This window comes from Erythrolamprus reginae, chromosome 10 (genome assembly GCF_031021105.1).
Source record: "Erythrolamprus reginae isolate rEryReg1 chromosome 10, rEryReg1.hap1, whole genome shotgun sequence".
Lineage (NCBI taxonomy): Eukaryota > Metazoa > Chordata > Lepidosauria > Squamata > Dipsadidae > Erythrolamprus > Erythrolamprus reginae.
Genome location: NC_091959.1, coordinates 7,207,054 through 7,231,274, shown reverse-complemented (window position 1 = coordinate 7,231,274; position 24,221 = coordinate 7,207,054). Strand labels below are relative to the sequence as shown.

Sequence of the window (24,221 nt, the reverse complement as noted above, 5' to 3'; positions counted from 1 at the left end):
GCTTTGTATGCCGCCCCTCTCCGCAGATTCGGGGCGGCTAACAACAATGATAAAAAACAACATGTAACAATCCAATTTAATAAAACAACTAAAAACCCTTATTATAAAAACAAACAATCATACACACAAACATACCATACATAACTTGTAATGGCCTAGGGGAAGGAATATCTTAACTCCCCCATGCCTGGCGACAAAGGTGGGTCTTGAGTAATTTGGGAAAGACAAGGAGGGTGGGGGCCGTTCTAATCTCTGGGGGGGAGTTGATTCCAGAGGGCCGGGGCTGCCACAGAGAAGGCTCTTCCCCTGGGCCCCGCCAAATGACATTGTTTGGTCGACGGGACCCGGAGAAGGCCAACTCTGTGGGAGCTTATCGGCCGCTGGGATTCGTGCGGTAGAAGGCGGTTCCGGAGGTATTCTGGCCCAATGCCATGTAGGGCTTTAAAGGTCATTACCATTACCCCCTCCCCCATTTCTGTTGCCCTTCACTGTTTGTTGTGGTCCCACTTAGCACATTGTTTAAACAAATGATGCCCTCGGAAGATTATGTTTTTTTAAAACTCCTTTACGGTTCCATGTTCTTTATTCTTTGACTTATGTAGTGGGTTTTTTTTTCTTTGTTTCTTTGTTTTGTTCGTTCATTTCATATCATCTGTTTTATCATTTGGTGTCAAGCAGGTTGCTCGACCAGTCCATAGAAAGAAAGCCCGCATGGCACGGACACGCTCGAATTTCTTGACTAGAGGTGCTTTTGCTGATTGGGAGGGGGATACAGAGGAAGAGGATTGCGATGACAATCTTGAATTCCTTCGCTCCTTTGAGCACCCGCCTCACCTCGAGCCAGGTTGTGCAGTCAGGCTCGGGCAGCCCTGTCATAGTGACTCTGAAATGGTAATATATTCCACAAGCAGGTGTAGAGGAAGTGGGGGGGGCATTTCTTGGCTAACCCTCAGCAGAACTGACGCCTTCTACTGCTGTTTCTCCCATCCTGTAAGGCACGGGTGTCAAACTCAATTTCATTGAGGGTTGTGTTTGACCTGGGGGGCGGGAATGAGGTGGGCATGACGTCATTTGTGTCAGGGGCGCCTGTGGCGGCCTGAGTGCTCCGTCAGCAAAAATGGGCTCCCAAAATTTTGATGTTTTGTATTTTTAATAGAAAAGTGAACACAAGAACAAGGGGGCACAATCTGAGGTTAGTTGAGGGAAAGGTCAGAAGCAACGTGAGAAAGTATTATTTTACTGAAAGTAGTAGATGCCTGGAACAAACCTCCAGCAGACGTGGTTGGTAAATCCACAGTAACTGAATTTAAACATGCCTGGGATAAACATAGATCCATCCTAAGATAAAATACAGGAAATAGCATAAGGGAAGACTAGATGGATGAGGTCTTTTTCTGCCATCAATCTTCTGTGTTTCTAAGATATCCATTTTTGGCTGGGATGGCCTCCTGCAAGCCTCCGCCAGCAAAAACGGGCCCCCGAGCTGCGTTTTCGCTGGCAGAGGGTCGCAGGAGGCCATCCCAGCCAAAGACGGAGTTTGGGAGCCCATTTTTGCTGGTGGAGGCACCATGGGCCAGTCCTTCTCTATGTTCAGTACGGCCTCGCGGGCCAGATCGAAGCACCCTGCGGGGCCAGACGTGGCCCGCGGGCCTTGAGTTTGACACCCCTGCTGTAAGGGATATTATTGGATGGTAACCTCTAAGAACACAGTCACCCAATGCGGACACCTCTCAGTGTCAAGGTTTAGGATGTATGGTTTCTTCAGTAGGTCCCTGCAATCATACGCCCATCATCCCCATTCACCGACAGACTTGAGTGTTGAGCAAGTAAAGATGGAGAAGGCAGCCTGCGGGTAGTCATTGACCTACAACAATTCGTTTAGTGACCGCTCAAAGTTACAGCTGTGTAACTGTAACAATAGCAGTGGAAAAAAGGTGAGTTAGGATCCTTTTTCACACTTACAACCATTGCCACAGCCCCATGGTCACATGATCCAAATTCAGACGGTTGACAACGAACTTATATTTACGACGGTCGCAATGCCGCGGGGTCATGTGACTGCGTTTTGCGACTTGCAAAGTCAGCGGGGAAGTCAGATTCGCTTAACAACCGTGTCACTGACTTAATAACTGTAGTGATTCACTGGACAAATGCGGGCAGGGAAGTGGTTAAAATGGGGCAAAATTCACTTAACAGCTGTCTCCCCTAGCAAGAAAAATTGTGCTCTCAGTTGTGCTTGTAAGTCAAGGACGACTTGTGTTCTATTTCCTAGCTTGGAGTTGCCAACCTTCAAGGCAAAAAATAGGGCCAATCTAGACTATTTGGGGTGAAATGCAACCTTCAATAGAATTAAAGCTAGAAATATGGCTGGTTTTAGTAACACAGGCAGAACATTTAAAGGTTAAATGGGATTTAAAGTAGGGGGACATCATGAATAAAATACTTTTAAAAGCATTTTTAATCTGAATGGACTTTCCTGCTTGCTGAAGAGACCGTTACTCACATTGAGACGTTGAAGAGCAAGCAAGATCAAGTTTCCATGTAATTCATCCCCTTTGGGAAGATTGTGAAATCCTTTCGGGCAGAAATGGTAAAGCTAGGGAGCCTAGTTTATTTATTTAATTTATTTATTGGATTTGTATGCCGCCCCTCTCCGTGAACTCGGGGCGGCTAACAACAGCGGTAAAAATCACATGTGACAATCCAATACTAAAAACAGCTAAAAACCCTTGTTATAAAACCAATCATACATACAAACATACCATGCATAAATTGTAGAAGCCTAGAGGGAAAGAATATCTCAGTCCCCCCATGCCTGACGGCAGAGGTGGGTTTTAAGGAGTTTACGAAAGGCAAGGAAGGTGGGGGCTATTCTAATCTTTGGGGGGAGTTGGTTCCAGAGGGCCGGGGCCGCCACAGAGAAGGCTCTTCCCCTGGGTCCCGCCAAACGGCATTGTTTAGTTGACGGGACCCGGAGAAGGTCCACTCCGTGGGACCTAACTGGTCGCTGCGGCAGAAGGCGGTCCCGGAGATAGTTGCTCCAAACTGCACGATCAGAGGGAATGGGCTGTGTTCTTGGAAGTTACAGTGCTGCTTCCAGCAGCGTGAACTAATTTCAGACTGGGAATCGTGGAGATGTCAGAGGTGGCTGGGTTCACTCTTCGCTTGGAGGATTCTTTCCTCAGAAGGAGCCTCCTTCCTGTCACTTTTTCAAAACCTTCTTTTGATTCTCCTGCCACCATTTAACAGGCGTCTTCTGCATGCAGATAGTTCCCAGACCTTCATTTATCTCGCATCCTTTCTCCTTCCATGCTTCCCTTGGCGCCCCATCAGCTTCTTCACTAGTGGTTTAGCACAACTACTTACACCTGCATGCACACTCATGCTCTGCTTTTTAAGCTTATGCCGAATTTCATGACCGCTGTTCTATACGAATGGTGAATTACAGATGTCTAAATGTAATAGTACATAATATTGCTCAAATGTGTTTAAAATTGTCACCTGCATTTTGTTGTTAGGCTTTGGGTTTTTATTTTGCCTGTCTGCCCTAGTTTTTCGGAAAAGACTATCAACTCACTTGTAAGACGTGATAAATCGTCCTGCAGCTCATTACTGTTCAGAAAATTAACAGCCTGGTATTTGCCGAGGCTGTTTTTAATCATGTCACATTGGTGCATATTTTCAGCACATGAAACGAAGGTTGTTTATTCTGAGCTTTCAGCACAAGAGGCGCCGTCATTTAAGGAGCTCTCTTTTGCTAGAACAGAGTTGATTAATGTCACAAGGAAGAAGAAATAGGTTATCGCCTCCACACCAGTTGTGGGTGAACAAAAGCCTCTCAAGTCCCTGTTTTTCCCATTATTATTATTATTTTTTTTGCACGTTGCTCATCGTCTTTGAGTACATTACAATATGTTTGGCATTGATTGTTCTTTGTCGTTATTAAATGTCAGCTATTCTGCTTTTGGCTAGCTGACCAGTTGGCGTGGACGAGGCCTGGAGGGAAGGTTAGGATAATTGCCACGATCCCAATTTAAGCATGCACAGGACTGGACATTGCAGAGATATGAGACACAGCATGTTTTTCCTTTTTTTTTTAAAGGAACCTGAAGAATTTTGAATTTTTTAGCATTCTGGCAAAACCTGCTGTTACAACTAGTCTGGATTTTGCTCTTTTTCCTCAATAATGCAACTGAAGCAGGTCTTAAATCCGCTTGTTTAAGTAAATAGACAGGGTGCATATCTTTTTTTTTTTAATGTTTATGGAAGCATAGCTCCCAAATTCTCTTCAGCATGCAGAAGAATTAGGAGATAATGCTGTTCCTGCTATTGTGTCTGTTGAATGCAGTTGGAGACGGTTTTTTTTACAATTCATCTTTTTTGTTAAGGGTGGAAATGGATCACATTTCTTTTTTTCCATTTTTGCCAGTGAGCCAAGAAAATAAAAACAGCTATAAGAGCTTACTATTTCTTATTGGAATTGAGAGAAAAAAAATCAAAGCATAGCAGCTGAAGATGTAAGAGTGGTTTGCCAGATGGATGCCTGGAACCCGATTCTAATGGATGCTTTGTTCCCTTTATTTATCAGCATTTCCCCGTCCTTTTTGGGTGAATTGTATTTTTCAAAATTGGACACTTGTAAAACCCTGGAAAGAATTTTATTAGAAGCCATTTTCCTTTGCATTAATGAATACTGATTTTCCAATGGATACGTGCCAGATCCTGCCTTTCATTTGACCTGTCAGCATTCCTTACTGAGATGAAATTAGATCTGGAGGGCAGTAATTCACAGTCCTGTTAGCAGATTCAGCAGAACATTTTGTGTGAAAAACGTATTTAAGTGAATCACCATCCTCAATATTATCACTGTAAAGTATTGATCGTAATCGAAAATGGAAAAGTAATTGATCCTTGAGCGCTGGAATATAATGACCTCTGACACCTCTTGTTTTTCTATTGAGATGTCATTTTTCTACTCATTTTTACATTTTTAATTATTGATTATGTGCCACCAAGTCTCAGCTGAGTCTAAACAACCGTCATAGATAGGTTTTCTCTATGATGATCTGTCTCTAACTGAATCTTCAGGTGTTTCAGCAATGACTCATGTATATCAATGTCCACATTGTTTATAATAGTCAAAGGATCTCTCCTCCCCACCCCCCAAAAGGTAAACTATTAAATGTATGAGAAATGTTAAGTGGAGACAACATTCACCAGCTGGCAGTTTCCATGAATCCATCAAAGAGAATATTATTTTTACAGAATCAAAAGGTACTTCAAACAGATTTCTTTTTTCCAGAAATCCAGGAGCCAGGTTTCTTAGGAATACCTTCCATAACTGCCTTTAGTAATCACGCGCTTTTATGCAAAAACCAATTATTTTTGCCGTAAGATTCTATATTAATGTGTTGCTATTTCTCTCAATGTTGATTTTCTGAACTAATAGTAACAGAATGTTGTGCTGCATCTTCTAGTCTACAGCTATAATCCAAACAAGAAGAAAAGTCAATCAGTTTAAAAGCATTTTTGCCAGAGGGATTGGTCTGGGTTTTTTTTTTAAGCAGCTTAAATATTAAAAGTGCTGTATAGCTCTATTGCGTCTCCTTGAAATAGCAAATCATTCTATCATCTGCTGTGTTTGAAATTATTGCAGATGTTGCAACGTTCTGCATCCAACGAAGGCCAAGCAAAGCTTCACAAAACAATGTCACAAGGAGAGATTGGAAAGCTGCCAGTGGCCCAGAAGATCGTAGCCGTGGACAGAAGGTATACATTTTCCAACAAAGGGGAAAAAAGTGTGAATTAAACATGATTCAGTACTTCTTTTTCTTAGCAATTTTTTTACATTCACCAAACTATTTACTCTTCAGTGCCATCCAACAACACAGATAACCTATTTCAGTTATAATGCTTGCAAGAGAGAAATTGTGAGGAATGAAGGATAAGCAAAGCTATTTTTGTTTGGTCTAAGACTAGGAGTCCCCGACCTGTGGTCTGTGTGGCCCACTACTGGGCCCTGGACTAATTGTCACTAGGCCACATGAGTGGCCAGCTAGTACACGTGCCTCTGCATGCATGCATGCCCCACTTGTGCAAATGTTGCCGCAGACATCATCGATGCTCATATGTGCACAAAATAATTGGGGAACTTTGGTCTAGACACAAACTATGATTGGAAGATTATGGATGCTGACTATCCGTAAAAGGACTGCCCTTAATTCCAAATGATATATTCGTTAGCCTATTTTTCTTAAGAGGCAAGAGCGTGTTTCAAAGTGTTGGTTATGACCTACGAAGCCCTTCATGGCATCGGACCAGAATATCTCCGGGACCACCTTCTGCCGTACGAATCCCAGCGACCAGTTAGGTCTCACAGAGTTGGCCTTCTCTGGGTCCCGTCAACTAAACAATGTTGTTTGGCGGGACCCAAGGGAAGAGCCTTCTCTGTGGCGGCCCCAACCCTTTGGAACCAACTCCCCCCAGATATCAGAGTTGCCCCCACCCTCCTTGCCTTTCGCAAGCTCCTTAAAACCCACCTCTGTCGTCAGGCATGGGGGAACTGAGACTTTCCCTTCCCCCTAGGCTTATAAAATTTATGCATGGTATGTCTGTATGAATGATTGGTTTCTTAAATTGGGGTTTTTTAATTAACTTAAATATTAGATTTGTTTACATTGTTTTATTATTGTTGTTAGCTGCCCCGAGTCTACGGAGAGGGGCGGCATACAAATCTGATAAAGAAAGAAAGAAAGAAAGAAAGAAAGAAAGAAAGAAAGAAAGAAAGAAAGAAAGAAAGAGCGGAAACTGGCAATAAAGAAATCTGGATAAAATAATTAGCATGGCTTGAGTAAACTTTTCTTCCCACTTGTCATTTATTAGACCTCAAAGAGCCAAGATGAGATTTTGGGGGAAAGGAAGGCAGGGGGAGAAGAAGATAAGCAGGGAGAAGCTTGCTACCCAGTCAGAGCTGCTGGAACTGTATCCTGACCAAGATGCATCAGGAAGAGACATGATTCCAGGTCTACAGCTTGAAGAAGGTAAACTGGTGGTTTAATACAGTGTTTCTTTACCTTGACAAGTTTAAGATAGGTAGAATTCTGGGAGTTGAAGTCCACCCAACTTAAACTTGCCAAAGTTGAGAATGTTTCTCAACTTTAATAAAAAATGTCAGCTAGAGAGTTGATAAAGATTTAAATGTGTTTATTTTGTAGATTGCAAAGACCAAAAAAAGTGGTAATCCAGGGTTTCAGAAGTACGAAGATTGGCTTGACAAATCACCTTTGTGACTTACTTATTTCAGATGTAATAGAATCGTAGAATGACAAAATATCTCAAAATTCAACTCCAGCTTTGTGCGCAAGACATTGTGAATACATAAAATACTTTGTCAAAGTATAGCTTAGTGCTTGGTCAATCAATTGTCTTGACAATCATGTCCAGTCTAGGAATAATCTTCTGGTTCTTTTACACTTTATCAAAAATCCAAAAGGTTCATGAATTGCTCCTTACTGTTTGTCAGAAGTCTTTGTTCCAGACTCCAGCAAAGTTCTCCCTTGAATTATCTAATTTGCCTTGAATCCTAAATTCGAATTTTCCCATTTCCTGATTAGGAATACAGTGATCCCCCGGTTATTGCGTCCCCGACCATTGCGAACAGGCTAATTTGCGATTTTTCAACCCGGAAGTCAAAACACCATCTGCGCATGCGTGCCCTTTTTTCTATGGGCACGCATGCGTAGATGGCGCCGGGCAGATCAGCTGCTGGGTGGCTTCCCTGGGTCTTCCCCCTCTTGCTGGCGGGAGGGCGAGCGGCGGGCATCAGCAAGGAGTTTCCCCACCGCCCACGCAAACTCCTCGCTGCCGCCCGCCCTTCGCCCGCCCACGCCGTTCATTCTCGCCGCTTCCCAGCTGAGTCCTGAAGCGAATTCGCTTCAGGACTCAGCTGGAAAGCGACGAGAGCGAGCGCCAGCGAACGGCTTGTCCGCCGCCTGCCTGCCCGCTAGCGAGGAGCCGAAGATTGGGGGCGGCGCGGCTGTTTTAAAACGTCGCCGCCGGCATGGGGGGCTTGCCAGCACCCCCCGGACTCCCAACCCGGGTTTGGGGGGCTGCTAGGAAGCCCCCCATGCCGGCGGCGACGTTTTAAAACAGCCGCGCCGCCCCCAATCTTCGGCTCCTCGCTAGCGCAGCGCTACTTCGCGAAAACCCGCTCATTGCGGGGGGTCCTGGAACGGAACCCTCGCAATGATCGGGGGATCACTGTATAGCTCTGCTTTGTTGTTCTCGGCAGCATTCTGAGAAAAACTCGTGTTTCCTTGCCCCTGCAGAGTTGAGTCCTCCAAGGAGTCCCGAACTGTCGGGCATCTATCGAAGGGAATGTAAAGAAAACAAAGAGCCATCTCCAAAAGTCAAGCGAAAACGCAGCCTGAAAATTAGCAATGTAACTATGGAACCTGCACAATGGCAGAATGATGCTCTTCAAATCATAACAAGTGCCAGTGACTTGAAAAGCATGGACGAGTTCCTCTTGAAAAAGGTAACTTTTATATGTCCCATGCTACGTAACTGAATCTGACAGCTTTACCAGCTCATTACAGTGTTCCCTCGATTTTCGCGGGTTCAAACTTCGCGAAACGTCTATACCACGGTTTTTCAAAAATATTAATTAAAAAATACTTTGCTGTTTTTCCCCCTATACCAGGGTTTTTCCCGCCCGATGACGTCATATGTCATTGCCAAACTTTCGTCTGCCTTTAAAAAACATTTTTTAAAATAAACTTTAATAAATAAACATGGTGAGTAATAATCTAAATAGTTGCTAAGGGAATGTGAAATTGCAATTTAGGGGTTTAAAGTGTTAAGGGAAGGCTTGGGATACTGTTCATAGCCAAAAATAGTGTATTTACTTCCGCATCTCTACTTCGCGGAAATTCGACTTTCGCGGGCGGTCTCAGAACGCATCCCCCGCGAAAATCAAGGGAACACTGTATTCACTTTTAGTATGTAAGCTGATTTTATGGACTTTATGGAAGCATCTGGATGGACTTTTATCTGCCGTATATTTGTCTTGTTTGTCAAACAACCCTTGTATCTGAAGCAGCAAAGCTTAATTAAAAGAGATATGGGTCTTGCCTCTTTGATATGAAAACCAGAAAAACACTTAAGAAAAGGGAAAGTGAGTGCAGAAAAAAAAATTGGGCTAAAATGGAATGAAAGTCATAAGTAGGACAGGTTTTCCCTTCTCATTCTTGAATAGCAGTTGGCAACAGCAATAACACTTGTATTCCACTTCATAGTGCTTTACAGCCCTCTGTTAGCAGTTTACAGAGTCAACATATTTGGTTCCTCATTTTACCGAGCTTGGAAGAATGAAAGATCGGTCAGGGAGAATTGAGCCGGTCAGGATCGAACTTCCAAACTGCAGTACTGCATTCTAACCATGGTGCCACTACAACTCATAGTCCAGTGGTCTCCTTGCTTCAGAATAAGTCTAAAATATATTGCTTTTTAGTCTTGATGGAAACAACTGGAAGAATTTTAGTATTCTTCCTGATAGAGGAGAATAAAGCAAGTTAATGCTGTAACTTCTTTGGGAGAACTTTGATTACAACTGGGCCCAGGACAGTCAAAGTTTGGTTATTAAATAAAACAGAGTAGCCTTAATGTAGCCATCTTACTGCTGTCCTGGAAATTGTTTCCTTGCTCTGCATCATTGAATCTGTCATATGGTATGTTGTGTTTGGGCCTGGGCCAGCTGTTGCTTCCACAGATGGGAGAGACGTGGCACAAAGTGAATCGCGAAAGCCTGGCTGACAGGAAGACATGGCAGACAGCCAGGAGGACGAGGCCACTGGTACGCAGGATTCAGCAGACAGCCCAGGGGATTTGGCATGCAGTCCCTCAGACAGTCTTTCGTACCTGGGTTCTTCTGCAGATCAATATATTGATCTGCGTAGCCGAAGAGCTATGCAAAGAAGGGATCGGTTGAAGGAGTATTACAAGTCATAATAGTAGACCCTGGGCTGGGTGTGGTTCTTATACTGAAGGCTGGGTGTGGTTTCCTTAATGAGGGCTAAAGGGATAAAAGGGAACAAAGGCCAAGGCAAACTGTGGCTGTTTATCTGTGTTATTTTGTGGTTCCTGCTCTGAAGTTTCTGTTCCATGCCGTTGGAGTTTTCAACCCAGCTTTTTCAGACAAGTGGGAGGTGAAAACTCTGGGATTTGCTGTTTGCTCCAAAGATTCAAAAGGACTCCTGAAACAACTTTGCTCATTCCAGGTTGTCTTTGTTTGTTTTTTCCTGTGTTTTTGTATGCTGTTGAAGTAAGCCTTGCATTGTTTTCGGACACTACAAACTGTTTTGAGTAACCCTTTTTTGTTTATTTAATACAAGTTTGCTGATTAGCAGAGCACGTGTGTGTTTGATTTCTTTTCCTTGGACTGTTACGCATTGCCTGAGCCAGTCAGGCAGAACAATGGTAAGTTTGAAAAACAGTCTTAATTTCATTTTTTCAGATGAATGATTTGGATAGTGAAGACTGTAAGAAGGACACTCTTGTGGACGTGGTATTTAAAAAAGCTTTGAAAGAGTTCCGGCAAAATATCTTCAGTTTCTACTCTTCTGCTTTGGCAGTAAGTTAAATAACTATTTATGTTTTAAAATTAACTACTAATGACAGAAGCTCTTGGTGCATCCAAACTGTACAGAAGCTACTCTTTGAGGAGATAATTATTTAGAATGATAATATATTGGGTTTCATAGAAGGCGGAACTAGATTTATTACTGATGTTCCTGCTTTTTCTTGTTATCTTAATCACAGTGTATCATGTAACAAAAAGAACGTTTCTGGTTTTGTAAATAAAGGAGGAGGAAGAAAGCCAGGGCCAAAAAAGTCAAATGTGCACATTTCAGGAAGATGCTTCTTCGTGCAGTATCCTTGTTGGATCAAGGTGGCGCCGTGGATATTGCCTATCTGGACATCAGCAACGCCTTTGATACGGTTCCACATAAAGAGCTGATAGATAAATTAGTGAAGATTGGACTTAATCCCTGGATAGTTCAGTGGATTTCAAGCTGGCTGAAGCATAGACATCAGAGAGTTATTGTTAATGGCGAGTATTCTGAGCAGAGACAGGTTACAAGCGGTGTGCCACAAGGGTCTGTTCTGGGACCTATTCTTTTTAATATGTTTGTGAGTGACATAGGGGAAGGTTTGGTAGGGAAGGTTTGCCTATTTGCCGATGACTCTAAAGTGTGCAATAGGGTTGATATTCCTGGAGGGGTCTGTAATATGGTAAATGATTTAGCGTTACTAGATAAATGGTCAAAGCAATGGAAACTGCAGTTTAATGTTTCCAAATGTAAAATAATGCACTTGGGGAAAAGGAATCCTCAATCTGAGTATTGCATTGGCAGTTCTGTGTTAGCAAAAACTTCAGAAGAGAAGGATTTAGGGGTAGTGATTTCTGACAGTCTCAAAATGGGTGAGCAGTGTGGTCAGGCAGTAGGAAAAGCAAGTAGGATGCTTGGCTGCATAGCTGGAGGTATAGCAAGCAGGAAGAGGGAGATTGTGATCCCCTTATATAGAGCGCTGGTGAGACCACATTTGGAATACTGTGTTTAGTTCTGGAGACTTCACCTACAAAAAGATATTGACAAAATTGAACGGGTCCAAAGACGGGCTACAAGAATGGTGGAAGGTCTGAAGCATAAAACGTATCAGGAAAGACTTAATGAACTCAATCTGTATAGTCTGGAGGACAGAAGGAAAAGGGGGGACATGATCGAAACATTTAAATATGTTAAAGGGTTAAATAAGGTTCAGGAGGGAAGTGTTTTTAATAGGAAAGTGAATACAAGAACAAGGGGACACAATCTGAAGTTAGTTGGGGGAAAGATCAAAAGCAACGTGAGAAAATATTATTTCACTGAAAGAGTAGTAGATCCTTGGAACAAACTCCCAGCAGACGTGGTTGGTAAATCCACAGTAACTGAATTTAAACATGCCTGGGATAAACATATATCCATTGTAAGATAAAATACAGGAAATAGTATAAGGGCAGACTAGATGGACCATGAGGTCTTTTTCTGCCGTCAGTCTTCTATGTTTCTATGTTTCTAAGAAAAAAATGGCCTCACCATCCAAATCATAGTGAATGGAATGAAAGCAAATGAGTCATTTGTTTAATGAAATTAGTAAAAGTGGTTCAAGCACATATCATAGGAAGTGTGATTATGACTATAAAGGGAGGGTGTGTCTCAGAGGGCACTCCGAGCTTTGCAAATTGAGTTTATGGCAGTGTGTTTTTATAGTGCCCATATCCTAAACTTCAATAAAGCAATGCCTGGGGCAGTGTTTCTCAGCCTTGAGACAATTTTAAATAATTGGATTTCAACTCCTAGAATTCCCAATTCCAGGCAATTAGCAGTTATGATTTCAGGGCTGTGCTTGTGTTTTTCTTTGGATTTAAATGTTTGTTTATTTTAGTGAATGGACGTTTTAATACATTTCTGTCCTCTTTATGGAATCTTCAGGCTTTCACGTTTGTTTCTCCATGTTTTAACAGATGGGTGATGGGAAGAGCATCCGCTACAAGGATCTCTACGCACTGTTTGAGCAGATTCTAGAGAAAACCATGAAACTGGAACAGAGGAACTGGAGTGAATCCCCCGTAGGGGTTTGGGTCAATACATTTAAGGTGTTTCTGGATGAATACATGACAGAATATATACCTTTGGATTATTCTTCTGCAAAGGTAAACTAGTCCACCACAACCACAACCTCATATTGCATCCATTATTTATTACAAATCTAATAAATAATCTAATAAATAATGTTCTGGATGCCCTGTGAAGAATCAGCTACCTTATCCCAAAAGTGCTTTTTGAAAAGGCAAATGGATTTTGTTTTTCCTTGAAAATGTTTCACTTCTCATCCAAGAAGCTCCTTCAATTCCGACTGAACAGTGGAGGATGGAAGGATTTATATTCCCTGCAGTCATCTGGTCATTAGCACTCTTTCAGAAAGTCCTTTATGCTGCTAACACAATACAATTTCCTTGCCTCTTGTTATTGATGTGTAGTATTTGAAAGGCTGGCTTACAATAATGTATAAAAAGTTTAATCATGAATGAAGGTGAATGCAAGGTAATGTTGCAGGATCCAATCTGTTTGGGGTCAGATTGGTCTGTGGCCAGTGCAGATTGGATCCTGCAAAATGTTTTATGATCACACAATACTGAAAAATAATAATCTGAAGTAACTAGGATGTGTATGTACCATTCTGTTACAAAAAGGCCCACAGACAGTAAAAACAGAACAAACCATAATTGTATGTCTATATGTACATGCATACTTTACGGCTTCTGTTCTTGAAGTATATTGGAAAGAGCCAGCAGCATGGAAAAATGTGCAGAAATATAGTGGTTAGCATTAAGCCATAGAAGGGACAGTTGTAGGTCATTCTGCTACTTACACAAAATAGATTAATATTGCCTTCCAAATACCCCTATTTCTGCCAGAAGCCATGACAGCGGAATTCTGATTCTATTTGTTTAACTTTCTCAGTTCTGACTCAGGAGAAGAAGCAGTAAATGAGATAAGGACGGTCTGTCTGATTTTAATAGCTCCTTGATTTGCTTTGTAAACAAATATTCTATAAGAAAATAGATGTAAATTTGCAAGTAGAAAGAAAGGCTTCAAAGAATAATGAACTGTTTGATATTTTTCTTAGGTGACAAAAACAGAAAGGAAGAAGAGACGAAAGAAGGAAACAGACATAGTAAGCTGAAATACTTCCTTCTTTAATGCGAAGCAAATTATATTACAAATTGTATAGACATTTATTATGCATGTTTAAATATTTGCAGTAAGCCCAGGTATATCAATGTTGGCATTCAGTGATCAACATCATGAAGATTTGACAGTTTTTGAGACAGGATAAAAACAGGATGGAATTATGAATCATAAGTCTGATTAAGAATACTTTCTTAATTAAAAGAATTTCAAAAATTCTTAATTTTTGTTATCTGAAAACCACTGTAACAATTTTTTTATTATTGAAACAAAAGGTGGGGTAGAAATTCAATGAATGAACTAATGGATGACATTATTCAACATTCTGAGAAATAGTCAACATTGCCAAAAATACTCCCCCAGCATTCCAGCCAGGGTTGTGGTTTTTTTTAAAAGCTATATGAAATATTTCTGTGCAGTAGAGTAATACCCAGAGTTCTACGTTCAACTGCTGTTAAATATCGAATTGCTTTTTCTTTTGCCGTTACTAGGTAGAAGAACACAATGGCCACATTTTTAAGGCTACTCAATATAGCATCCCTACCTACTGTGAATTCTGTTCTTCCTTGATATGGATCATGGACAGGGCCGCTGTTTGCAAATGTAAGCTTAAACTGTTAATCCTCCTGCACTCTTTTTCTTCCTGTTCTTTCTTATATTTCCCTTCCTTGGGAGATTGTTAGCTCCTTTAGTTTTCATCTAAATGCCTTGCCAAATAGACAAAGGCCGATAGTAAGTATTGCACTATAGTTTTAATTTTGAATTATAACTAAGGAACCAAAGGAAAGCTGTATTATAGGAAGGGCCAAATCTTTATAGAGGAGAAGCATTTAACCTGATACATTCCACAGCCTAATTGTGCAGCAAAATAACACAATAACCTCTGTTGTCAAGCGTGGGGGAACTGAGACATCTCCCCCTGCCTATGTAGTTTTAGTGCATGATATGACTGTATGTATGTTTTTTATATTGGGGTTCTTTGCTTTTAGATTTTTAAGTGTACAAGTGTTATTTTAGATTTTGAATTATTAGATTTGTCAATGTATATTGTTTTTGTCACTGCTGTGAGCCGCCCCGAGTCTGCGGAGAGGGGCGGCATACAAATCTAATAAATAATAATAATAATAATAAATAATAATAATAATAATAATAATATTTCACTGCTTTCTGTTATGTGCAACACTAAGTACATTTTTCTTAATTCCAGTGTGTAAATACGCTTGCCACCGAAAGTGCTGCCAGAGGACCACAACAAAATGCTCCAAAAAGGTGTCGTGTTTTCTCTCTTTTCCGCATGCCACACATAAAGGGGAATTCTGGGAATTGAAGTCCACATATCATAAAGTTGTCCAGGTTGAGAAACACCTGTCTAGTTGCTGATTCTTAATTCATATTTCTACCGTGACACGTTCTGTAAAGCGGAAACAAGGGAGTCAGAAAACTCTGGGGCAGACGGTGGAGTTAAAGGCTTGTTTTCCGCTGCCCTTTTGCCTGCTCCTCCACTGCTTTGAATTGAGACTACGACTAAAATGCTAATCCCATGAAAAGACAGCAAGGATTTGGGGAAAGGTGAAACCTGTTGAGATGTTTCCATTACTCTTAAATATTTGCTTAGCTTGTAATCTTAAAGCGGGACTGTTCTGATCCTTGGATTTTAGCAGCTTTAGACTCATGCAAATATTGGAATTTGGACAGTGTGGCTGTGATGTGCTTGTAACGCTGATTGCCTTATCCCTGTCCCTATAGTATGACCCAGAGCTTTCTTCACGACAGTTTGGAGTCGAAGTCTCTCGCCTGACCAGCGAAGAACGGATTGTGCCAGTAGTGTTTGAAAAGCTCACCAACTACATAGAAATGCATGCTTTGTATACAGAGGGCATTTACCGGAAATCTGGATCAACAAATAAGATCAAAGAGTTACGGCAGGGCCTTGACACAGGTGAGGAGGCTTAGAGAAGGGGAACTTGCATTATTGTTTTTTGGGGGTGGGTGGGTGTTCCCTTGGTGTCCCTCAGAATGACCGACCATTTGGCCTGATACAGTGACACAGTTTATTTTATTTTTTTAAAAAAATATTTTTATTGTTTTTCTTTAAACAAACAAGACGAACAACATTTAACATTTAAAGGAGCTACCATTGCTCCGCTCGTCATAGAAGTCTAACTAGTACAAAAAGAAAGATCTAACTATAATCAGATCGATACAGAAATACAATTTATAATATTCTACGTTCTTATTAAATTTACCTCTATATTTCCATAATTCATATAACTCAAGTGAGTTCTCATATCTATAAAATATCATTTTGATAATATAATTAAACTAGTTAAGATCAATTAATTAAACAATTTTTTTAAAAAGGCATTTAAAATGACTAAAATTACAAAAATACTCTATAATTATGCTATTTTTATATCTATTATAACAGTTATTATATATAATCACAGTTTATTTTAGAGATGCTGAAACCTTAGGGTAGATGATAGCCAGAAAGTTTAATATTTTGGTGATCAACAGTATTCAATTTGATTTTTGCTCAGGGTTTAGGCAGTGCTGAAGCAGAACTCATACAGTACCTCTACTTAATTCGGTGTTAGGCTAACGCTAATATTTGGTTCATGTTTGATTTATGTTTGAGAGTCAGTTTGGTGTAGTGATTAAAATGATGGAGAAGGAACTGGGAAGCTACGACTTCTGTTCCTCCCTTAGGTATCTAAGGTAGGATAATCCTATATTTTAAGTTCAGAAATTTTGGCTCTGTCCTTTGCAGTCAACTACACAACTGGTTAAGGAACCTAGGCCATCACATTGCATTGCATCACACTTGTGTTGGAAGCACCAAGGCGCTTCCAGGTTGAAAGGATTAGTCAGCGACATCACCATTGCTTTGGGTATGGTCAATTAGGGCTCCTTTCAGATCCCTGACAGGAGCTGGAGCAAAGGACGTGAGCTCACCCCACACTGTGGCAGCACTCGGATCTGAAATGCAGGATTGCTGCTTGTCAAGTCAGCATCTTAACAACAGAAGCCATAGTTTGGCCATGGTTTAATTCTTATTTTGGCACCAACGTGTTAGAGTACATGGTGAAGTATCCTTTTGCTGCTTCTCCTTTGCTTTTAATTTCCTTGCTTTCATTCTTCCCACTCACCAGATATCGAACGAGTGAATCTCGATGACTACAACATCCATGTCATTGCCAGTGTGTTCAAGCAATGGCTGAGGGATTTGCCTAATCCTCTCATGACATTTGAACTCTATGAAGAATTTTTGCGAGCCATGGGTAAGGAGTTGTTGTCACAAATAGATGAACTAGAACTTTGGAAAATATTAAACCCAAAGCCAAGAGGAAAAAACAAGTCTAAATCGGCTTAGAAAGTTGTGTTCTCCATCAGTTCACTATCTCTTCAGCCTGCTTTTCTTTATGCTGGAAAATATTTGTACATTCAATTCAATTCAATTTATTAGATTTGTATGCCGCCCCTCTCCGAAGACTCGGGGCGGCTCACAACAATAATAAAAACAATATTCCAGCGAAAACAAATCTAATATTAAAAAGCACATAAAACCTTATCATATTTAAAAAAGCAAACAGCATATACATACCCAAACATAAATACAAAAAAGTCTGGGGGAAAGGTGTCTCAACTCCCCCATGCCTGGCGGTATAGATGGGTCTTGAGTAATTTACGAAAGACAAGGAGTGTGGGGGCAGTTCTAATCTCCGGGGGGAGTTGATTCCAGAGGGCTGGGGCCGCCACAGAGAAGGCTCTTTCCCTGGGGCCCGCCAAATGACATTGTTTGGTCGACAGGACCCGGAGAAGGCCAACTCTGTGGGACCTTATCGGTCGCTGGGATTCGTGCGGTAGCAGGCGGTTCCGGAGGTACTCTGGTCCAATGCCATGCATAAAATACCTGTGAAAATTCTTTATGAAGATGAAATCTAAAACAGTTGTGATGCTTTTTCTAGGGATCTGCTTTGGATGGTGTACTGAGGCATCCCACTGCGATGCAATGTATGTCCTTGATGAGACCCCAAACTAGACCCAATGATTCCACTTCTATACTCTGCCTTCTTTCCCTGCATTTCAGACATTATATCCTGATTTTTCACCTAAGTATTCCTTTTTTATTATTTTTTCCCATCACCTCTACATAAACATCCATATATATATATACCATAAATCATATCAAAATATATATAGTTTTACATTTCTAGCCAGTAAACCATAAACAAACATCCTGATTTTGCACCTTTTGTACTTTTATTGCCTGTCTGTTTCTCCCCCAATATTTCATAACTACTCCCCTCCCTCTATCTCCCGCTCTTCCCTCTACTTTCTTTCTCCTTCTCTACCTCCCTCCTCTCCTCCTCTCCCCTTCCTTTTCTACTTCCTCTTCTTCCCTCTTGCCCCTTCCCAAGTAAATCTAACCATAATCCATTTTATGGTTAACTGAGAGGTAACTCAAATCCCTAACTTCATTTAATCATCGGTGCTACTCTTAAATTCATACTTTTCCCATATCTATATTTATACAAATATTGTATTTTTTTCTAGGTATATTTACTACTGTCGTAATACTTCCTCCTTTAACACCAACCGTATTTCCCTGAAATTAAGACTTATATAAAAACCTTTTAAAATAATAATTATACAAATGTTATAACATTCCAACCATTGCACCTACTATAGTTTAACATACTTCTTTTCTTTCTTTCTAAATTCATTCCTTTTAAATCATCAAAATTAAATTTTTACTTTTCATAATATGCCAGCAAATCATATACTTAAAAGGAAGAAAAAGAACTCAGAAAAAAGAATTTATATATCAATTTTGCTATATATTGAAACTGACGTTTCCCTTGGAGTTTCCAAGGGAATCTTCGTGGCGTTGAGACACTGGCCTTGCTTTCTCGCCTAAATATTTCAAACCCCTCAATTATTGCAAAGGTAATTTGAGAATCCATCTCATCTCTCAGAGATTCCCTTTCTGGAATATACATTAAATCCTGAGCAGTAGCTGACTTGTAAAATGCGTGTGTTTAGATGTATATACAGTGTTCCCTCGATTTTCACGGGTTCGAACTTCGCAAATAGCCTATACCACGGTTTTTCAAAAAATATTAATTAAAAAATACTTCGCGGGTTTTTTTCTATACCACAGTTTTTCCCGCCTGATGACATCATATGTCATCACCAAACTAATAATTTTTGCAAATAAATAACAAAAAAAATAATTATTGTTAATAAATAATTATGTTTATAAATATCAGGATCACTAAGTGTCTTATTCAACGGTGAGTACCAGTAATAATGGTGAGTAAATGGTTGTTAAGGGAATGGGAAATGGTAATTTAGGGGTTTAAAGTGTTAAGGGATGGCTTGTGATACTGTCCATAGCCAAAAATGGTGTATTTACTTCCGCATCTCTACTTCGTGGAAATTTGACTTTCGCGGGCGGTCTCGGAACGCATCCCCTGCGAAAATCGAGGGAACACTGTATAATATTTTATAAGCTTTGCCTCCTGTAAAAATATTCATTCCTGAGACAGAGCAGGCCACAGTCCTGACTAATTGAATGAAATGTTGCAGTCTGTATCGGAGACTGGGACTGGCAGTTTAAACCTCGGGTCTCAGCGACCGATCCAGATAGCATCTTGCAATATTATCCTGGGATACGTATATTCGCCTTCATTGGTGAGTGAAATTTGTTTCCTGCAGGTTTGCAGGAGAGGAAAGAGGCCATCCGCGGTGTCTACTCCGTCATCGATCAGCTTTCCCGAACTCATCTTAATACCTTGGAACGTCTGATCTTTCATCTTGTCAGGTATCAATAGCCAAGATAAGGATATAAAGAGATTTCCTTGTGAATTGTCAGCTTTATCTGCAGATTTATTCCCACATTCAGCTTTTGGTGAGACCTGCAATCTTGAAAGGCAGTTCTGTTTTCAGAGTTGTGTGCCAAAACAGGCTCATTTGCAGAGAGCTTTGGGAACTTAAGCTCTGCCTATCTTCATATGGCTTTCAATCATGCTTATGATATAATCCCCCGAGGAAAGCCAGGCATTTCTACACATTATGCTGGGTGGCAGAAATATTTTTCTCAAGGCACACACATCAAAGCAAAAGCCCCCTTTAACACTGCGATCAAGTTGGAGAGCAGAGAGTTCTTTCAGTTTGTTATGTTGACGTGTTATTTTAACGCTGGGCCACCGCAGTTCTTTTTTAGTGAGTTGATACGATTGAGTAATAAAAAGATAATATAGAGAAATAATGGTGGCCAGGTGAATTCTAGGAATCAAAGTCTACACATCTTCCAAGATTGAGAAACATTAGGCTAGAGACTGGCACTGTGGTTTGGACTAATTTTAGAAATATGAGACGGAAAGTAGGCCACACAGAGATCTATCGTCCAAGAGAAAACAATGGCTGAGAAGGACAGAAGTAACAACTAAAACTCTGACATAGTTTCTTCTCCCCAGCATCGGCCATTGTCTCACTCTGCCTAATGATGTCCACCCTGTCTCTTTTCTTTGGCCTCTGTCAATTCTTAGGCTCCACTCTATAGGTTTGTCCCACCTCATAACAAGTGAGGGTTGCTACAAGCACCTGTAGTTAAGTTTCACTGCCATTCTGTTTTGATGCTGTTTAGGATTGCTCTACAAGAAGAAACAAATCGAATGTCGGCTAATGCGCTAGCCATTGTCTTTGCTCCCTGTATCCTCCGTTGTCCAGACACCACTGACCCTCTGCAGAGCGCTCAGGATGTCAGTAAAACCATCAGGTAATGTTTTTATTTAAAAAAGGATTTATCACCAGCCATGACTGGTTGAACTCCACTGATGTCACTCACATCAAATTATAAGTAGGAACATTTTACAAAAATGAACAATCCAAGAAGAAATTGTGGCGTGCCTAGATTGATTCTTCCCATTTTTTTCAGTTATAGTATTCACAGCAAGAAAGTATATTTGTGTCTAGGTTTTTATACAACCATCGCTTAGGTTCTGGCCTTCAAAGCCCTAACTTTCCCTCTTAATGATTTTTCTCTTTTCAGTTGCGTAGAGTTGATTGTTGTTGAACAGATGAACAAATACCGGGCCCGTCTCAAGGATATCAGCAGCTTGGAGTTTGCAGAGAACAAAGCAAAGAGCCGGCTGTCCTTGATCCGCAGATCCATGGTAAGGGGCAGGGCTGGCTGACGATCTGGTCCCATTTATGAAGAAGTAGAGACAGTGCTCCATCCTCCGATCTTCCCCATTTTCTATTTCAATGAATTGATACGAGTGGCCTTGTTCAGAGAAATAGCGGGACCAAGATACATACTAGTTTAATAGCCTAGATTCTGGAACTGAGAATTCCCTGTGCGAGAGTTAATTTACTCGGGTGTGGATAATAATAACCGAATGATATCTGTCTTTCTCTCTCTTTTCTCTCCCCTCTAACCTTTTCTTCCCATCCTTCTAATTCTCTGCGCATTTCAAATTCTTTAATATGTGATTTAACCTAATGCAAAAATTTGGTTTAAGCACTGATATCTGGCTCTTCAAAGCTACAGGTATCACTCTGTTGTTACTTTATACAGGTAACTCGAGGTTCTTGAAGGTTCTTTTTAATGCCCACATACCCTTTAGTGAACTCAAACCACTCTAGCTTGTCCGTAATTGGCTTTGCTCCATGGTTAGTCCCTGTTCCCTGAATTATTCTCATTTGCTTTAAGAAAAGGCTTCTATTTTCCTCTCTTCCACCTGCAAGTGCCAGGGAAATACTCCGGGGTGACAGTACGATGTGCAGACTGTGGTCCCTGCTGAGTTCTTTGTAATAAATCACTTCCTCTCCTGCTTATGAACCTTTCATTAGACTGCAGAATAACTTGCATGCTCCTTAGCTAGGCTGCTGACTTGACAAGCAGTTGCTCTGCTCAGAAATGGCCTTCGTTTGCCTCCTCTCAGGCTGGCCAGGGTCCATGGAGGTTGGGGCTTGGCTGAGCTTCTCTTGGCCGAGGCCAAGCGAAGCATTGCTGAAAGCAAGCTGCAGGCTTTGAGGCCTACTGGGCACCCTCTCTTGGGGGGAAGGAGTCCCATCTGGGACTGCAGCCAATGCTTCTCTTGCAGCACAGAATGGCTTGCGCCTCCTTTGCGCTTTCTAGCAGCTGCAGCGAAGGGCCAGCTTCCGCCACCGCCATGCCCAGCCACTCCTAGAGTCAAGCTGAAGGCGTGTGCACTCTAACCTGCTCCTTTCCTTTCCTTTTCCTGCCCTCTCTAATCCAGAAGCCTGTACTAATTGCCGTTAGATTTATGAGCATAACCCGCAGTTCGATCCCGGTATGTATCCGAATTTAAAACGCACTGACCTGACGCCATAACTCGCCATCCATCCCAGTGCTTCTGCATGCTCCATAGCCATGGCCCATATGTCATACCTGTGTGTGGTATGTGTGTGTGTGTGTGTGTGTGTTTATTTCCAACTCTTCGGGTGCTGTCCACTTCTCGCGATAAGAAAAAAGGCATCAAAAGGGAATGCGGAGAGGGGCGGCATACAAATCTAATAAATAAAATAAATAAAAATAAATGAATAAATATAATGCCATTTTCATCTAGACAGGAGGAAGAGAAGTAGCCATTTAAGATAGAATAGAGTCCGTTTTGATATGGGTTGCTGCAATGTTTGGCCCAGGAAATGTCTTTAGAGAAGAATATTTTTTGTGTTTCCCTCCCCCCATTATAGTAAAGAAGAGAATGAGGCAAAGTTTTAGTAAAAAGTGAAAAACTAATGGAAATTTGGCATGAATTTGTCCCATTGAATTCTTGAACTGTTCTGTTGAGATCTTTTCTATATCCTCTTTTATTTTCCCAAATTCTTTTATCCATATCTTTATTCTTTTCTCTGGCCTAGATTAATTTCATATATTAAGACCATAGCACAACAGGAATTCAGCATATGTTATTTTTTCCACTTTCATGATGTTGCTGAAAGTATGAAGGGGCTAAACAATTTTATTTTTATTTTTTGCAATATACCCCAGGACAGACATATGAATCATTGGTTTTTGAGAATCTGGATGAACCAAATGACCAGAGCTCCACTTCTGGTAGTTTATTCACAGAATTTCATTGGAAAATAGAAGCATCGGGGTGATCTGTATTTTGTTGCTGGCTTCCTTTGTTCTCTTTTTTTTTCCTGCCTAGAGGGATTATTTAATTAAAATAGTGTTCAGTATATTTCACCATTTCCAGTGTCCTTAAAGGGAGGGATCTAAATGTTTTTTAAAAAAATACTTTAATCCAATTTCCTTCCTCTACCACTTTTTAATGCTGGCAACCTGAAATATTATAAAGTAAATCCATAGAAATAACTTCTGTCTTATAGATTAAAGATATTTCTGAGGACTTCCAAAAATAGTCCCTATGCCCTTGGATTTATACTTGCTTCCTGTCCTGTCTGGAGAAATTGTTTGCTTGCTGGTTGTCTCATATGAATTCTTCTAATCTCGAAGCTGATAGAAGGCCGCATTCCTCATTAGCCTTACTTTATGCATAGGGCAAAGGGCGTCTACGCCGAGGCACCTATCCAAGCCCTACATCCCCAGCGGGAATACGGTTGCCCTCTATGGGGGATGCTCCCGAAGAGGCCCTGAGCAGCGAGGAGGCCATGGAGATGGATGTCACCGAACAGCAGCAAGTGGCCATGCAACAGGAAGAGAAAGTACTGGCAGAGCAAATAGAGAGCCTGCAGAAAGAGAAGTGAGTCTTAAGTAACTGGACCAATGAAGCCTAAATAGCTGGATCAATCATATGGGGGTGTCCATCTGCTACATTTGACCTGTATCAGTCAAGTTGAGTGCAGATTGTAGAGGTAGCATCAGATGAGTAACATATACCCAGAATAAAGAGTTATATATATAGAAAAGATATAAAAAATGATCTTAGAGGAAGCACCATTAGTTTAAAAATGTATGGAATATGTTAAACATGAGAATAGAATAGAATAGAATTTTTTATTGGCCAAGTGTGATTGGACACACAAGGAATTTGTCTTGGTGCATATGCTCTCAGCATACATAAAATAAAATATACATTTGTCAAGAATCATGTGGTACGACACTTAATGATTGTCATAGGGGTCAAATAAGCAATGAAGAAGCAATATTAATAAAAATCTTAGGATATAAGCAACAAGTTACAGTCACACAGTCAACATGGGAGGAAATGGGTGGAAGGAATGATGAGAAAAACTAGTAGAATAGAAGTGCAGATTTAGTAGAAAGTCTGACAGTGTTGAGGGAATTATTTGTTTAGTAGAGTGATGGCGTTCGGAGAAAAACTGTTCTTGTGTCTAGTTGTCTTGGTGTGCAGTGCTCTGTAGCGACGTTTTGAGGGTAGGAGTTGAAACAATTTGTGTCCAGGATGTGAGGGGTCAGTAAATATT

The 24,221-nt window shown here is 40.9% G+C and overlaps 1 protein-coding gene across 7 annotated transcripts in view; it reads left to right on the top strand.

The window, feature by feature from the left end:
- The window catches only part of MYO9A (myosin IXA), a 124,978-nt gene that overhangs the window by 94,588 nt on the left and 6,169 nt on the right, over nucleotides 1-24,221 (top strand). For 4 of the 7 annotated variants that reach the window (XM_070762963.1, XM_070762960.1, XM_070762961.1 and 1 more), the window contains 15 exons: nucleotides 676-891; nucleotides 5,657-5,769; nucleotides 6,883-7,040; nucleotides 8,328-8,536; nucleotides 10,514-10,630; nucleotides 12,566-12,754; nucleotides 13,732-13,779; nucleotides 14,285-14,396; nucleotides 15,001-15,062; nucleotides 15,540-15,732; nucleotides 16,946-17,074; nucleotides 19,515-19,620; nucleotides 20,446-20,577; nucleotides 20,851-20,974; nucleotides 23,334-23,536. In XM_070762963.1, coding sequence (XP_070619064.1) covers nucleotides 676-891; nucleotides 5,657-5,769; nucleotides 6,883-7,040; nucleotides 8,328-8,536; nucleotides 10,514-10,630; nucleotides 12,566-12,754; nucleotides 13,732-13,779; nucleotides 14,285-14,396; nucleotides 15,001-15,062; nucleotides 15,540-15,732; nucleotides 16,946-17,074; nucleotides 19,515-19,620; nucleotides 20,446-20,577; nucleotides 20,851-20,974; nucleotides 23,334-23,536 — 2,111 coding nt within the window. The remainder of the gene's footprint in view (nucleotides 1-675; nucleotides 892-5,656; nucleotides 5,770-6,882; nucleotides 7,041-8,327; nucleotides 8,537-10,513; nucleotides 10,631-12,565; nucleotides 12,755-13,731; nucleotides 13,780-14,284; nucleotides 14,397-15,000; nucleotides 15,063-15,539; nucleotides 15,733-16,945; nucleotides 17,075-19,514; nucleotides 19,621-20,445; nucleotides 20,578-20,850; nucleotides 20,975-23,333; nucleotides 23,537-24,221) is intronic. The other 3 variants (XM_070762962.1, XM_070762959.1, XM_070762964.1) reach the window with 2 other exon arrangements.